Raw genomic sequence first — 16,722 nt, forward strand, 5'->3', positions numbered from 1 at the left:
GAAAGTTGGCTCTGTCGCCCCCCACCTCCTGCTGAGATTCAGAGCTTTGGTAAGAGCAGATAAGAACCAATACTGTGAGTGTTCAAAGCTTTACTGCTAAAACCATCCTCTGAAAGAAAACAATGATATAATCCTTCGGCCACAGAAAGGCAGGAACCTCTCCCGCTGCATCCATCTTGTTCCCCCATCCTGCTCCCGTTCTTCTCTGCTAAAAGCAGAAATAAAGTAACTTCCCTTTGTGTCTTAATGAGCCAAACACAACTCAAAGGGAGCAATTACAGGGGTGCATTCCATACATACTGCAAATTCTAAAGACATACTATGGGGTCAAGTGCCTAGGAGCCTTCTGCAGGACCTGAGACCTACTGCATGTGTGCGTTTCACTGTTGTGCAAAACAAGGGGAAGGGTAAAGAAGCATTGGTTTGATTCTTATTTCTCACATTTAAAATTGCACAAGGAACTATTCTGCAGGTGACTGCTGTCAGTCACTTGTCAGGGGGTACCTGGATTTGTTTAGCTGAGGTTCAACGCTTGTTTCCAGCTGTGATGGCTTTCAAGTTACTTGTTCTCTTCAAGATGTTTGGGACAAAGAGGAGCCCTGAGGCTCGCTCAATGCTCTCAATGGGAACCAGGAACTGTTCCAGGGGGATTTTCTCATCCACAGGGCTGTTGGGCATCACATACGAGCGCAACTCAATCTCCCCACTCTCCTTTTCCAAGATGAGCACCTTGAAGAAATGAGTGGGGACAGCAACGTTGTTCTTCCCAATCACCTGGTACTTGACGTACATCTTCCCATCGGCCTCCATCCTGCACCAACAGCAACATCCCATGTCACCTCCTCGTCTGGTGCCGCATCCACCCCCTCAGCCCTCCACCATCCCTGGCAGTGAGCCCCCACCCCACAGCATGGCAGGGAGCAGCCCTACTTCTGCAGTAGGGGTCTAAAAATATTGCTGAAATGGAAGCTACGTGACACAGTGAGGCTGAGCTGTGTATTGGGTCTGCTCCCCCCCAGATCCCTTCCCTGCTATCTCTCTTTACTAGCCTTTCCAGGCTGTTTCCTGCTGCTGAAGAGATCTCAGCACGCGATCAGCTGCTCTTTAGCCCTAGGTAAAGATCTTTATAAATAAAGTTATGCTCTTAAATGGAGAACTAGTCTGTGGAATAAAATGCAGAAGCTTTATTCCGCAGGGAAGGGGTCTTCAATCTAATCTGTTAATCTAATAATCTAGTAATCTACTACTATGAGATTGTTAACGACTGCAGACAAAAGCAACTTGGTTATGTTGTAGCTGAAGAAATCCACCTTTAATCACAAAATAATCAGCTGAATGGGAAATGGACAAACTAATCCTAAGAAAGTACCTTTCTGCAGAACCTCTGTGTAAAGCTGGGCTTACCTACTGATGGGGCTTTAGCAGATCACTCCCATTTGGGAGCAGCTGCTCCCCCCTCAACCTGCTTTCCTTTCCCAGCATGCCGCCTCTTTCAAGCACGGTCCCAGCTCGGCCCTTGTGTTTACCTGGGCAGGTAAAGGGGTCCTGTGCAGACATAGACGTTCTTGTTGTTCCTTGCCAAGCTTCTGCTGTACTTCTCAAGGTTATTCCAGGCATTCTGGTTTAAATGAGGATTCTAGAAACACGACCAGGGCAACAGAGGCAGCAAAAGTCAGTCTCTGGGGAATTTCTTCACTGTTCAGAGTAATAACACCCATCTTTTCTATAACTCATCTCACAGCGGCCCAGGCACTTTCCAGAGGGATCTCCCCTGTCACCTCTGCTCTCGTCACTGCGTATGGCAAGGTCCTGGGTCACACACTCGGGAACGGAGCCCGCTTGCCTCAGACCATGATTTTTGCAAGCATTAATCCGCCTGTTTAACTTTGCTCCTGCAACGAGCAGCACTGACCGGCGTCTCCCACGGCCTGAAAGGAGCGCGCAGGCGGGCGCATTTGCAGGATCGCTGCTGTTCGCTTTAGCAGGCCATACAGCACCCCCGAGTGAGCTTGCTCACCTCGGGGCCTCTCTGCCTGAACCGCCATAGGGACAAACACAGGGAAGCGCCAGAGACGTTCCCAGGCCTCCGGCTTCCCCCCTCCGCCCGCCCCGGGTGGGCCGAGTCTCCCTGCGGGCCCCGGGGGCTGCGCGGAGCCGGTACCCGCGTCGCGTCCTACCTGCGGGGCGACGTTGCTGAGGTAGAAAGTGTCCTGCATGGCTTTCTGGCTCCACTTGTGGTTGGCGGCGGCGGCCAGGTGCCCGCGGTCGAAGCCGCTGCCGCGGTAGTCGGCGTTGGTGGCGCGGTGGTACTGATGGACCGAGTCGTCCTCTTGGAAATCGCAGCCGGCGCGGTCGGAGGCGCCGCCGAGCGTCTCCCGGTTGAGCTGCTCGATGACCCAGAGCGCGCTGCGGCTCCGCGGGTCGTAGCACAGCACGTAGGACTCGCGGCTCCGCAGCTGCGCCAGCCCGGGCAGCCCGTACTTGGTCAGCTCGGCCCGACCCGAGCCCGGCAGCACCGGCGCGCCGGCCGCCGCCACGGCGGGCACCACGGGCAGGCGGGCCAGCAGCCCCTCCGCCCCATCGCCCTCGGCCCGGCGGCGGCGGGCGACCAGGGCCGCCCCCAGGGCCAGCGAGGCGGCGGGCAGCAGCCAGCGGCCCCGCAGCATGGCCGTGCGCTGCGCCCGCGGGAGCGGCCGCCGCTTAAAGGGGCCGCGGCTGCCCGGAGCGCGGTCGGTCCCTGCCGTAGGGCGCCACGGCGGCAGCGTCGCCCCTTTAAGGGCGAGAGGGCGCTCCCCCGCCGCCATCTCCCGGGACCCGCCGGCGGCGACAGAGGCACCGGTGTGCAAAGAAACCATTTTATTAGGACAAACGAGAGGACAGCGTTAAACGGGAGTCCCGGAGGCCACGAGAAGGGCTCGAGGGAGAAAGTACAAAAATAAAGAGCGGCGGGGGGAACACAGCGGGGGCACCCGCGGGACCCCCCGGCCGGAGAGGCCGGGCCCACCCGCGGGTGTCGCTTCTCCCACGCACCCGCCCGCCCCGAGAGCGCCCGCCGTTGCAGCATTACCTTTCCCGCATTTTGCCCGAGGAAAGGCACCGGCTCCCCCCCCCGCGGGCTGGTTTAAAGCAAAACCATCTTGCCGAAGAGGAGGCGGCGATGAAGGCTGGCTAGCTTACACTCGCAACCCCGCGGGGCGCTCCAGGGCTCTGCCTGCCACGGCTTCACTGCTGCTGCTCGGTCGCTATCACAGGCGGCATTTAGAAATACTGTAGTTACCGCCTGTAGCAGCATCAACTCCGAGCTCAACGCGAGTCACATCACCAGGAGACGTTTGCACAAAGCCACTCGTTTAGTTAAAGGGAGTGTTATAAAAATAGTGTTTAAAAGAAGCATAAAAGAAGTTTTAGAGTGATTAAGTGTTCTCTATACCTGTTGTGGCAATTCCTTCCAGACAAGGTAAAACAAAAAAAACAACCAAAAACCTGCGTTATTTGTTCCTCTCTTTCAGGGAAAGGGCATTTTACAAAAGTGCTCCAAATGGCTAAAAGAGTTGCTGACACTCATTAAGGGAAAACAGCCTCTGCTTTCCCGAACACCCCAAAACAACTTCTGGCCTTCATTCCACTGGCAAAGTGCGAATAATTCTAGGTTAGGTCACAAAATTCAAACTCAAAATCAGTGTTCTGAGTGACCACCATCAACAACTTGATCTCTAGTATCCTGTTGCTTCTACCTCACCGGCAAAGCCACAATTTCCTAAAGCCTGAATTACAGCGAGGTGCAGGTAAAGCAGACCTCCTCCTCCCAGGAAGGGCTCATCTCTCCCCACATCCAGCGTGTTCTCTTGCTCCTCCCAGTTGAAGATGGGTCCCCCCTCCCCTGCCTGGCCATAATCCTGCCTGTGAGGAATGCGTTGTAAGAACTATTTAAACATCCTCTGCTTAGGCCCCTGTGACCCTGGGGTCCCCAAGGTACCCCAGACAGGCACCTCCCAACCCAAAGAACTGCCGCTTCAGCCAACCTTGCTGCTCCTGCAGGAGACTAGGATTGAAAGAAATCAGAGGTTGAACCATCTCAAGGGTGGAGCAGTTGTTACTTGGGCACACAAGCAAGGAACCGCTAATTAAATACCATCTGACCTCAACAACAACAACAACAACAGTCACCAAAAGCCTTTGAGGAATGAAGCCAAGGAAACTTACGAGGAGATTCAAAAGCTGGTAACAAGGCTTTCTTTTCTCCCCTCAGAAAATCTGGTTTTGCTCTTACAGAAAGTAGAAAGTTTTGGAATAAAGAACTGGATGACCCAAGTCATTGAAAAATACAGCTCCTTTCAACAGCCCTTTTCAACAGCAGGACAGAAGTCCTACCACACAGGAGGGGAAAAGGAGGGACATAAAACAGCTTTTCATGTAGGAACCAGCCTGTCTGGGTGTATCAATGTTGTCACAAGTTTTCCCCAGAGAAGAACTCCATCAGTTTAGCAGCCATAGTCTGGATAAGGCTAGAGAATTTATCCCAGGAATCCTTTCCATCAGCCAAGCTCTCACTGCATCCCATTAAACCACTGCAGACTCCTTCTGAAAGAAATCACCATCACCCCTAAAGAGAAGACAGCACAATGTAAATCCTTCAGCACCTCAGAAGGGAGGAGACAGCATGACACCTGTACCCAGAGAGCCACCTGCACTGCTACTTCAGCAGCCACCTCTGCGGTGCCTTCCTCAAGGGTTTGTAATGCTACAGACCTGCAGTGGCAATGCCCAGCTCTGAGCCAGGTGCTGGAGGTCAACCTCAGGGCCCAAACACTACTCTGAAAACAAGCAGAAGTTCATCTACAAGTAATGCTTTAATCCCGATCTGCCTGCTGCCTTCTCGGATTATTTTAAGGAGACTTCTGGCTATTCAGAGCAGGAACCCTCATGGATGCTCCTGTTAGCAGTGAGAAAACACAGCATAAAGGAACTCTGCACTTGCCAGGGGGACCTGAAATGGACAGCCCAGGTATTTGGAGAGGTGCAGGCAGAACTTGTACATGGAATGTAAGAGAGCTACAGCAGTATTTAGAGCAGTTCTGAGGCAAAAGTGTTTGGAGGAGGTCCAATTCTCCCAAGAGTTCAACCCTCCCGTTCTACATATGTGCCTACCAGCTAGCTGTTTGGCCATGAGGTCTGACTACTGGTCTCTCTAGGGCAGGGTACCCAAGAGCTGAGACCATGAGACCACCTGGAATAGCTCAGCAATACAAGGCAGGAAGAACATCCATCCAGTGGTTAGAGCAGATAGGATGCTTCATCACACAGCTGTCCTGGTCTAGCAGTTCTGTATTTCTTGGAGGAAAACTCTACCCTCTAGAAAGGACTACAGTAGAGAGGGATACTGTTAGCCACAGGTATTAATTACAGATTGCTTTAAGTCTTCAGCTGCTCTTGCTGCACCACAGCAGCAACACCTGGCTGCATCAGTGACACCTGAACATCTTCTGAAGAGGCAGAGAGATTGCTTGGGATTGCCAATAAGAACACAGATGCGTGCACCAACCTGTCCTCCGGTCTCCCCACCCACCCTGGTGAGTTACAGCAGCCTGTAAAGAACTGGCCTTCAGTGAAGGAAATAACACTAGCAAAAAAGCTGAAGGCTGACAACCCTCCTGCTAGGGCAATTCTAGGGCATCAGCAGCTTAAGCAGATCTTAGAAAGACGACTGACCTTTAACAAGTCAATACCCATAAATACCAAAAACTGCAGTGTCAAACAGCTACGCAGAGGTGAGCCAGCACAACACAGAAAGAAAAGGGAAAAGCACTCTGGATTAGTGTTCACTCAAGATCTCCTGCACAACCCAAGCACCTGGGTGCTGGCAGTTTCTCTGTCTGAGGATTACAGTTTCTGATCAGCTTGACACTGCTGGCAGGTTAGCAGTTGTCTCTGTAGTTTGTCTTAGTCGATGTTCACCTGAGCCTGCTCCATTGCATTTGAAATGCAGCAGTTCCCCTCTCAGGAAGACAAGTGTCCAACTCAGGACTGTGACTCCAACAGGACCGGTACACAGAAAAGTGGATCAGCCCCACCAGATTACACCAGAAAAGACTCTTAATTGTAGGTCGGACCTGTACCTTGTCTCTTCCTGACAAGAAGTACTGTGAGACAGTATCAAGGTTACCGTGACCAGAGCTTATGCAGGGTAATATTATGCAAGCCACTGAGGCAGAAAACCCCAGAGCCATGCCTGTATAAGCCCCTGAATATGGCTGTCTTCATTGCACATGACCAGATGCCCATTTCTTGAATTTCAGAATAATGATTGTAGCCAACATGCTCCAGTTCAGAGCCAGGAAAGCAGCTTGAGGTCTCCCTGCAGCAACAGGCTCCTGCTCTAAGGCTGTGCAGAGTAAGGCTTGACTTCAAACTACATTTCACTCATTGATTAAAACCACCAGAGACTTGCTTTCAAGGAGACCTTGTTGATAAGGCGATTCTGGATTCAGGCAGTTTCAGGTCACAAAGCCACCAGTTGTAATCATGTCTTCCCATCTCAGCTTCTCAAAGTCTTTTCCCAGGGAAAGGGGTCCAAACTGCTGGATATCAGATTACAATCACCAGAAACTGATGTATTCATCTTCACTGCACACCCCAGGGGTGGCCAAGTGCAGACACGAGGGAGAAGCATCCAGAAGCTGCTTGAATGGCAGGATGCATGACTTCATTGGGATACATTCCATTCATGGGAGGAAGATCCTTCTATACTCACCCACCAAAATCCACTGGTCTCAGCCTTTCCTTTCTCCATCAGAAGTTACTCCCTGTGTTACTTCCATGATACAGGAGCCCCTCCCTTCAGGGATATGCAGACAGATGGTTTCTTTCTCCCCAAACTTAAAGTCATTTAAAAAAGATACAAAGAACTGCCTTTGGCAGCATAGAGGCATTTGAGATTTGAAAAAAATCTGGAGTGCAGGACCCAAGTAGATGGGGAAGTAATCAGTCCTTGAGCTAATAAATAGAGTAGAAGGAAGTCTTCAAGGTGGATGGTAGCCCACACACGAAACCTGAAGTCCTGCAGAGACCACTAGGAGCTTTAATGCGCCACACTGCACAGGGGCATCTCCTGGGATCTGCTGCCATACAGTTCCTCTGACACCTTTTGTTAGGCTCATGGACTATTTGGAATCTTGAAGTTCCTTTGCCTTCTTCAAAATCAGGTGAACATCAGAGATAGGATAATCCTATGTCAAAGAAACAAAGTGATATAAGTGACTATCTAGCATTTCATGTACACATTGTTTCACTCAAAACACGGCAAACCTTGACAACAGCATTCTTGGCCTATTATAACATACACCCACGTTCAGTTACTCCCCTAACAGCTAACAGTTTCCTGTTTTGTAACTGATCAAGCCTCAATACCCTTCAAGAAAGTTCTTTTTAATTTGTCCTCCAAGGATACAGTAAGCTGGCTGGCTACAAGCGCTGTCTTTGTGCCAAAAGCCTTATCAGAGTCAGTACCTTGCACAGCCCAAAGCAGGAACTGGCAGAATCAGAGATACCCTGCTGTTCAATTCAGGCATTTTCAACCTTGGGCTCTCACAGATCTCACAACTAAATAAAAGCCCCTGGACAATAAATTTAACACTGTTACATAGGGTTTCACATCGTTCCTGGGAAATACTCAATTTTTTTCAGACCAAAAGAAGTTAAAAACCTCCATTCCATGACAATTTCTCTGTAGGCTGGAATGGGTGCACAAGCAAAAGACTCACACTTCCAGTAATGAGCAAGCTGTAGGATTCCTTAAGATTTTTCTGCATGCAAACATCAGAAATCTGGTATTTCTCTTCAGCCAGGCATACCCTCCCTCATACCATCACCCTCTCTCATGGTACTATTTCAAGACTCTTCAAACTGCTCCCTATGCCCACTATATTTAATCCTTACCTGTAGCAGCCTCATGTTCAGAGTGAAGTCTCCTTCCAGCAACTGATCCCGAATTAGTCTGAAAGACGGAAATTGTTCCAGCTACTTTTGACTCTTTATAGAGGAACTTTAAAAACAGACCACACTTGTGCCCTTACAGAGGCTTTTGAAAACCCTTTTGCTACCATTGTAACAAGTGACTATAACCTATTCACCAGATGGCTTAACACATGCCTACAGAAGGCTCTTGGGTCCACAGATTTAGGTAACAGAGGGAAAGACAAGAGCAGGAAGGCTACCTATGTACTTACGTCAACATGGCACAGCAGACGAGCAGAAGAAAATCAAAGCGCTTATCATCAGCAAAGAGGGAGTCCCAGATGCGGATGACGTCTGGCAGCAGGAACTCTTGGGACAAGAGCAGCGTCAGCCAGCGGAAGGCAAAGAACTGGGGTTTGATGTTCTGTTCTTGCTGTTAGACATGCACCACGCAAAGAATGAATACATGCTCTCAGCCAGTTCCCTACAAATAAGAGATGCACCCCATGCTTCCATCCCCACCTCCACCCCGATACAGCTCTAAGCTGCCAACTCCTACTGCATCAGCAAACCCACTGCCTCCTATAAAAACTCTCACATTCAAGCTAGATTGAGAGAGATTTTCAGTGCAGCCATGTTCCATGTCTACCGACAAGCCAGAAAATGCTCCTCTGTCTACAACATGGAGTAAAGGAAGCTTATCTTCCTAAAGGCACTATTTGTGTTAGTTCCGTTAAACTTGCCAAGTAATTTTAAAGTTCCCATCTGAACAGCATTTTATCTGCAAAGCCGCAGCCCTCCCCCCTCCAGCAGAGGCACTGTTTGGTCAGGATTTCCTCTCCTTTCCAGAAGCCCTGTATTTATCAAAAGGTTTACTATTCACAAAAAGAAGCTGATGGTCAGTAAACCATACTGTAAGCCCTTCTAGCCCGAAGTTTTCTTGTTTTCACACAAGTTCAGGATCCTGCTGATGTTCTTAAGGACCAGCTGCTGCCTGGCCAAGACCACTTCCTGCCAGCCGAACAGTAAGCAGTTTCTTTTCTCCCCACTGAATCAGTCACCAGCCAACACTGTGGGTCATGTCACTGTTCTGACAAACCATCTTTTGGGTTATAGAAGAAATATATCCTGATTTTTCTAAACACAGAAACAATCTCAGTGTGATTTGCTGAAGGTTGGAAAAAGAAAAACAGCTTTCCCTTCCAAATTCTCCTTGGACTTTCACACCAAATGGGCTCTAAGACCTGAAGATGTTTTCAAGAAAAGCTGTCCCCTACATGTTCTACAAAACCCACATCAACCCAAGGCACTCAAAGACCCTTGGATGAAGGGGAATGATAGAATTAGGTGGGTGATATGGTCCAGCTTGCTGGATTTCCATTTACTTTGGGAATGATCTCCATGCAGTTTAAGTTAGTGCTGCCAGGGCAGCCAGTGGCAACAGAAGCGTGTGCACAGTGGGGGCTGGTTTTTGTTCTGTTCTTAGAGACAGTGACACAACTTCTGTAACCTCAAATTCCAAGGAACTCTACAGCAAACCTCATGTTTCGCCTGATGACTAGCAGAGAGTAACGACTGCAGCTCCAGTTAGGCCTCAACTCAGGTGACTAGGGATCATGGCCAAGTCTCTTCAGACTCACAGCTGGCAGCTTTGCCACAACTACTGTTTGCTTTCACAGTCAGGCAAGGCAGGCCTTGCTGTGTCAGCTTGCTCTAGGCTTACTCCAAGGAGAAGTTGTTTCAGCTCATAGATAAGAGAGCCTCTATGCACTATAAGCAAAGCCGTTCCGACACTCTTTCAACCTTCCTATTCAAACACAGTAACAGGTTAACAAAATCAGTTGACATTTAAATGCGGTATTAAGCTTCGCTGCTTGCATTCCAGCAGAGACTCAGAGAAACACCTAGCTCCTCACCAGTTTCAAATACAGCTCCACATCTTTTTCCTTCAGGGTAGAGTAGACCTTCTCCATTTTGTAGGTAATACCACACTGAGAATCATCCAGGCTCTTAATGAAGTTGTCCCGAATTTCAGCCATTAGATTGGTAAAGCAGAAAAATGTGTCTGCTTCCGCATGTTCTGGGGGGGGGAAAAAGTTTTTTAAAAATGATGCGTGAAGAGAGGATGCATCACTGACAGAGGCACACAGACTTAGAACTGTTCTTGCTCCATTAACCTGGTTGCTGTACTGGATTCAAGCAGTGGATCCCACAGGATCTTGGCTTGCTTGGTTTGGGACAAGACTAGGTACTTCTTTTTTTTTTTTTTGAAACTAGAAATGTCTACAGAGCCACTGCAAATACAGCCCCTGTATGTGACACTAGGTCTTCATGACATCGGGTCACAAACCACTTATCTACACCCAGGAACCCCATCTACTCTCCCCACCATCAGCACACGCCCACAGAGCTCCCATGAAGTAGAAGCAACTGGCAAAGTACTCCCATTCCGTTCTTTTCTTACCAGGTATAGATGACACGAGCAAACAAGAGCTTCTAAAAGGATTTTACATTTCAAGAAGTGCAACTTAGATCCATGCAAAAGAAACAAAACCCCCCAAAAAATCCTCACTTCCCATGTCCTCACCACTCACAGCCCATTCAGTTTCTATCAGTCTTCTGTGTTCCCCAAAATTCCTCATCTCCTGCTGTATTTGCTTTTTGGCCCCGGTCAGTCAAAACAGAGTTGTTTAAAGAGAGCCTCATTCCCAAAACAGTTCTTTATGCAGAGAGCATGCAGCATGACAGCCTTTACTGAGCAGCCAATAGAGTCCCTCACCTTTCCATTCGCTGTTAGGATCTGTAGCAAAGGTGTAGTAAAGAGGCCCCACAATTTCATTCATCCCCTGAACGTACGCTATCCCAGGGTTCAGCTTGGCGTAGATGAACAGGATTCGCTCCACCACTTCCCAGTGAGCTTCACAGCCATTGGGCAGAACTTCATACTCACTCAGAGAATTAGAAGTCGTTTTAAGAGGGGAGCTGACCTGAAAAGCAAGGCAAGACTAGGGCTGATTCAGAATAACCAACTGGCATAGATAGTTTTGTACACATGACAAGCCTGGCTTTTAATACATAAAGCCCCCCAAAAAACTTGGGCAGCTTATACCAAGCAGGCAGGTGTTCACATAAACATAAAAGTTACTTAACTATGGAAGCGCAAAGGTACTGAAGTCCTAGTAGTGGCTAACCCCTGAAGACCAAAGCAGTCTGTAATAACCGACAGTTCCCCTGAATCACTGCACCACCTGATCCTGAGCAGTACGAAACCACAGCAGTTCCACTTCTTCATTAGTAGTGTGAGGAAAAGTATAGATCTGTTGTGGTAGCAAGCCACCTTCCCCAACAGCGTGTGGCACTTGTACTGTAACACTCATGACAGAGGAAAGAGGCAACACACATTTCAGCAAACACCCAGCTCTTTTCCTAATTGCAGGTTTATGAGATCCAGTTCTGGAAGCCTATTTAAATTCAACTTCAATAAATCAACCCTTCAGTGTTGTGTTCCCATACAGAAAGGCACATGTCAAGCACAAAATACTCACATCTTCCTGCAACTCCAGCTTTCACCAGAAGTCAGGAGAAAATAATACTTAAAATCAAACACACCTGTAATTCCCTACTAACTGTCAGGCATGTCAACTGGTTCTACAAAGCTGCCTAGCCAACAGAATACACAGTACCTGCCAGGGCATTTGCTTAATTCAACTGCAGAGAGATGAACAGGAAAAAGCCCAAGAAACACCCTTCTCCGTATCAGCTGAGATGCCTTTTCCCATAGACAGCCCCCACATAGATCTCACATTTGTAACCCCACTGCGGTTTCGTGCCACCGTCTGCGACTTGAGTGTGGTCTGCTCCACCCGCTTGCGCAGCGTCTCAAACTCATTTTGGGGATCCAGGATTAAAAGGCAGGGGTATTCTGTTGGGCGCTGGAAGAATGCCATGTCAGGATACAGCCTCCTAGGATGGATGCAGAAGGAAATCAGGCATAAGAAGAAGGAAGTACATGCCCCATGTTGAATGGAAGGCTCAGTTTAATATTAAACTTTGTTTTCAAAGTACAAAGTGTTAACCAAACCACCCAGGTTCAGAAGCCTGAGTCATTATGCCTCACACACCTGACATCTTTGTCTATCTGGAGAAGCACTTCATTATCCTTGAAGTAAGTATTCCATCGACTGTCTGGGTTTGGATTGAGGGGCTAAAGAAATAAAAAACAGAAACAGAACAAGCATGTTTCACATGTATCAAAATCCTCAGTATATACACATTGTATACACATCTAGTACCAGCGCACTCCTAGCACATCAGGTTTCATTTTTTCTCACTAGCTGTTTAGTGCTGTTTCTTCGCACAGTGAGCAGGAAGCAGATCAGAGCTTGTGAAATGAGTGAGCGCACAGGTTTGCCTAGAGAGGCAGAAGCCAACATTTCTAATCCCTTTTCACCTGCCTCTTAATGACTTTGTTCCCAAATCAGCTATCCTGTCCCATGTCAACAAGATGCCTTGTTGAAGTTCCAACCTGTACAACAGAGACAGCCTTTGTACTTAGGGTAAGAGTTACCCACCCATGCAGTACTTAGGCACTGTGGTTATTAGTTACAAGCTTCCCCCCCATCTCAGCTCTGAGAAGGTTGATTAAGTGCCCCGACTGTGCTCAGAAAAAGGAAATACACGTTAACGTGAACAGCCTATCCTGTATCTGACCAGTTTTCCAATATGACAGACTTAACTACTCCTCCACACAAACTTCCCTCTCTCCAGATCAAGAATCCATGCAAAGTTAACAACTAACCAAGAGAAGAAAAGGGGGGTGTGGGGGTAACATTCCAAGAGATTCAAAGATCACTGTATCCTGCCAGTGTGTGGAATGTTACAAACATGCCAATTTTACAGCACCAAGGCCTCCAGGGACCACAGCAGCACAGATGTTGTACGCTAGAAAAGAAGTTAATGTTCAGGACAAGTCATGGAAGCAGTTGTATCATTTTACAGCCTCTTCTTATTAGTTACTTCCTTCCCTCCTCCAACACATACACTCCTAACAACACTTTTAGAGAAGGAAAAAGCCAAGGAATGCAGGAAATAGTAAATTAAAAAAAAAAAAAAAAAAAAAGAAGCCAGCAGCAGAACTAGAAATCAGTGAGTTTCTTGCCTTCCATGCCATAGTCCACCCTGACTCTCTGGCCACTTTTATATACTCTGTTCAGAGTAGCCTGCTCTGAGTCCACCCATGGACCTGACTTCCCAGGAGAGTATCTCTTTGCTAGAGGTACCTCTTGTGAGCCTCTCCCTTTCCCTTGGAGACCCGTAGCCTGGGCAGCTAACCCCAAAGGAGGGGAGAAGGGATTTACATAGCCAGGTCCTGCACTTCAGCCACAACCCCATGCAACGCTACAGGCTTGGGGAGGAGTGACTGGAGAGCTGCCTGGAGGAAAAGGACCTGGGGGTGCTGGCTGACAGCCGGCTGGGCATGAGCCAGCAGTGCCCAGGTGGCCAAGAAGATGAAGGGCATCCTGGCGTGTACAGGAATAGTGTGGCCAGCAGGAGCAGGGCAGGGATGGTGCCCCTGTACTCAGCACTGGTGAGGCTGCACCTCGAGTACTGTGTTCAGGTTTGGGCCCCTCGCTACAAGAAGGCCCTTGAGGTGCTGGAGCATGTCCAGGGAAGGGCAATGAAGCTGGTGAAGGGTCTGGAGAACAAGTCTTACGAGGGGTGGCTGAGGGAGCTGGGGTTGTTTAGTCTGGAGAAGAGGAGGCTGAGGGGAGACCTTATTGCTCTCTACATCTACCTGAAAGGAGGTTGTAGCGAGGCAGGGGTTGGACTCTTCTCCCTAATAACAAGGGATAGGACAAGAGGAAATGGCCTCAAGCTGCATCAGGGGAGGTTTGGATTGGATATTAGGAAAAACTTCTTCACCGAAAGGGTTGTCAAACATTGGAACAGGCTGCCCAGGGAAGTAGTTGAGTCTCCTTCCCTGGAGGTATTTAAAAGACATGTAGACGTGGTGCTTGAGGATATGGTTTAGTGGACTTGGTGGACTTGGCAGTGATCGGTTAGCGGTTGGACTCGATGATCTTAAGGGTCTTTTCCAACCTTAATGATTCTATGACTCTATGAAAAGAGCTCTCTTCAGAACTATTTGTGCTTTGCCAATAAATCACACTGAAGGCTACGAAGACACAAGCACCAGGCTGGTACCTAGGAACTGTCCCTCCTGCTAGCAGGGCAAAGTCTAAGAACAGAGCCAAGCATATCCCAGGGCACCAGACTCCAGAATTACACTTTACAGCTTTGGGGAACTTTCTGCGGCACAAAGGCTTAACAGCACTTACATGATCTTCTAAGGTCACATCTTCCCTTGAAACACCCAGGTTGGCTTTGGCGATCCCAGGCTGGATAATCATTTCCTTTAGGAACTGGGAATACAGATCCCTAAAGGAAGAAAAGGGGAATTTGCAATGAAGCAGAAGCAGAAGTCAACATAAGCACCAAGACTGAGTTCAAAAAGATCTCTGTACCACCCTGCTCAGCCAGGAGGCATTTGATTTTCTCTTCAGTTGAGTTCAGCTGAAGAGGTCAATCCACCAGACCCAGAAGACAGCCTACAGAACAGCGCATTCCACATGAGAACAATTCATTTTATGAAAGTACTTAATTATTTAAGGAACTATTCTCCTCTGCAGATATCGTTAGAAATAAATGAGCAAGTACCAGTGTCCTCACCTCTGTTTCTTCAGCAAAGAGCTCCATAAGGCTTTCTCTAAGGGGAGGTAGTTCAGAAGTATCTGTACAGAAGACAGATAACACCAATTAGCATTTGGAGAATGAGCTATTATACCTGTAACATGAGCAAACCAAATGCAGCGGCTAGAACTGGCTCTCTGAAAATACTAGGAGCTTTCTCCAGAAAGCCTAGTCCTTCGCCAAGCAACAGTCAGGAATATTTCGGGGACTGGTTTTCAACACAGACCTATTTGTAGGATTGATCAAAAGCAAACCTGACTGAAATACACTCCTAGCTTAATACTGAGAGCGGTCCTCATGCAAAGAGCAGCCAGCCACTTTCTATCATCCAAAGAGATGGCTGTCCTGTGTCAGTAAGTGCAACTGCAGTTGTGCCACTGCTGATCTCCACAGATTGCTGTCGATTTTGAGTGGCTTTTAAGCTCTGGATTGTTATTTTTGCTTGCAATTTTAAGTGCTCCAAAATACTATGCATACTTAAGCAACCCAAAGCATCGCTCGCAAGAAACAGAAGCACCCCAAGCAAAACCCACCTTCCAGCACAGGCAGCGCAGCCCACCATCAAAGGGAATTCCTGTGGAACATCAGGCAGAGAAATAACTACGTTAGCCCCAGTCTCCTCGCCGCGGTTTGCCAACGTCACCACACAAACAGGCAAGGCAGCACTTTTCCTCCCCGGGGGCAAGAGTTTTTCACAGGGATGCTGTAGGGGTTATACACGGTGCCTCCCACGGAGGGAACCTGCGGCAGTCGTTGGAAGCAGAAAGCTGGGGACCGTGCACGTGATGGACAGGGCACAGCAGAAGCAATGAAACCCACAAGCGTCTCAGTGAAAGGGAAGGAAAGGTTCGCCTGGAAGTTTGTGGCTGTGCTCAAAGGCCGGGTGGGGACTGGCTGCGGCCTGACAGAGCTCGGGCTTGAAAACACAACCTCGGGCTTCCAACACTCCCCGCTTCGCAACAGCTCTAGGAGGGGATTCCTTCGCGGTAGCTTTCAGCCCTCGGGCCTGACACCCCGTAACTACGGCTTCAGGCTCTGCAGGGGCAGCGCCGGCCCCAGGCCACCGCCGGCAGGACCCCCGTGGGGTCAGGGCCCTGCCCAGCGCCCTCCTGCCCAGGCCGGGGCCGCTCCCCACGCCTCCCCGGGCCACTCACCGCTGAAGCAGAGATCGCGGAGCTTGCCCAGGGCCACCGTGGGTTCACCCAGCACCTCTTGGAAGTCCGCGATCCTGAGGGGAGAGGAAGGGAAGCTGCGACTGTTACAACGTTAGTTACCGGCACCCCCCCGGCCCCGCAGAGCCCCTTCCCCGAGCCCACAGCCCCGGCAGGGGAAGGGCCCCAGCACCGACCTGCTCTGGTGCAGCCGCGACATGGCGGCCCCTGCGCCCCTTCCCCGCGCGCCACCTAAACACTCCGGCTGGAAACCCTGCCCGCGGGGGGGGGGGGGGGAGGTGGCGGGACACGACACCCCTCAAACCACGCCCCCACCACACCCTCAAAACCCGCCCCTCCAAAACCCCGCCCTCAAGGCGGTAGCCCCGCCCCCGCGGCCGCCTCAGGGCGGCCCGGCCGATCCCGCCCGCCGCCCCTCGCCCCCCCCGGGCCTACAGCGCCCTCCCGGGGCCCGGCCCGGGCTCCACTGCGGGTCGTGCCCCGCCGGGGGCTGCGGGGACAGGGCTGGGCCCCCCGCAAGCACCGGCAGCTGCCCGCCCCGCCCGCCTGAAGGGAAACCCCGCAGGCAAGAGCCCTCGGAGGGGGCGGCGCGGACAGGCCCCGCCAGGGATGGCTCGAAGGAAATGGAATTTTCTTCTAAGTAATAAAAAAGAACCACGTGAGCCCGGCAAAACAGAGTGTGGCGGCCAGAGAAGGGAACCGAGAGAGAGGGAAGCGCTTGTTTTACGACTGTATCCTTGAGGAGAGCTGAGAGACTGGCAGAAGGGAACGGGGATGCTGAGCGCTGGGTGATAAACTGTATAGTCAGGGAGAACAACTAATTGGGGTGTCGATAAGGACTAAAACC

General features: G+C 49.9%; 2 protein-coding genes across 3 annotated transcripts; both read right to left on the minus strand.

The window, feature by feature from the left end:
* Positions 1-75: 75 nt before the first annotated feature.
* ENDOG (endonuclease G) lies at positions 76-2,819 on the minus strand. 2 transcript variants are annotated; one of them, XM_064468858.1, is made up of 4 exons: positions 2,178-2,819; positions 1,527-1,636; positions 505-811; positions 76-383 (listed from the first exon to the last, which is right to left on the minus strand). In XM_064468858.1, the coding sequence occupies exons 1-3, from the start codon at positions 2,802-2,804 to the stop codon at positions 526-528; spliced, it is 1,023 nt and encodes a 340-aa protein (XP_064324928.1). In that variant the 5' UTR covers positions 2,805-2,819; the 3' UTR covers positions 76-383; positions 505-525. The 2 variants fall into 2 exon arrangements, with proteins under 2 accessions (XP_064324928.1, XP_064324927.1); XM_064468857.1 differs by having other exon boundaries at positions 76-811.
* Positions 2,820-2,841: 22 nt separating this feature from the next.
* TBC1D13 (TBC1 domain family member 13) lies at positions 2,842-16,145 on the minus strand. The gene is made up of 12 exons (XM_064468856.1): positions 16,052-16,145; positions 15,858-15,931; positions 15,237-15,277; positions 14,683-14,744; positions 14,292-14,391; positions 12,075-12,157; positions 11,757-11,916; positions 10,733-10,940; positions 9,870-10,033; positions 8,226-8,386; positions 7,936-7,993; positions 2,842-7,226 (listed from the first exon to the last, which is right to left on the minus strand). Exons 1-12 carry the CDS (start codon positions 16,072-16,074, stop codon positions 7,161-7,163), a joined length of 1,200 nt encoding a protein of 399 aa, XP_064324926.1. The 5' UTR covers positions 16,075-16,145; the 3' UTR covers positions 2,842-7,160.
* Between the last annotated feature and the right edge of the window lie 577 nt (positions 16,146-16,722).

Source organism: Phalacrocorax carbo, chromosome 18 (genome assembly GCF_963921805.1).
Source record: "Phalacrocorax carbo chromosome 18, bPhaCar2.1, whole genome shotgun sequence".
Taxonomy (NCBI): domain Eukaryota; kingdom Metazoa; phylum Chordata; class Aves; order Suliformes; family Phalacrocoracidae; genus Phalacrocorax; species Phalacrocorax carbo.

Coding starts and splice junctions, on each gene's coding strand:
- ENDOG (XM_064468858.1), bottom strand. CDS start 2,804: ATGGCGGCGGGGGAGCGCCCTCTCGCCCTTAAAGGGGCGACGCTGCCG. Junction 1,637..2,177: donor TCAGCAACGTCGCCCCGCAG/GTAGGACGCGAC, acceptor TCGTGTTTCTAG/AATCCTCATTTAAACCAGAA. Junction 812..1,526: donor GGACCCCTTTACCTGCCCAG/GTAAACACAAGG, acceptor CTGTTGGTGCAG/GATGGAGGCCGATGGGAAGA.
- TBC1D13 (XM_064468856.1), bottom strand. CDS start 16,074: ATGTCGCGGCTGCACCAGAGCAG. Junction 10,941..11,756: donor ACCGCAGTGGGGTTACAAAT/GTGAGATCTATG, acceptor CTTGCTTTTCAG/GTCAGCTCCCCTCTTAAAAC. Junction 7,227..7,935: donor TGAACATGAGGCTGCTACAG/GTAAGGATTAAA, acceptor TCTTTGACATAG/GATTATCCTATCTCTGATGT.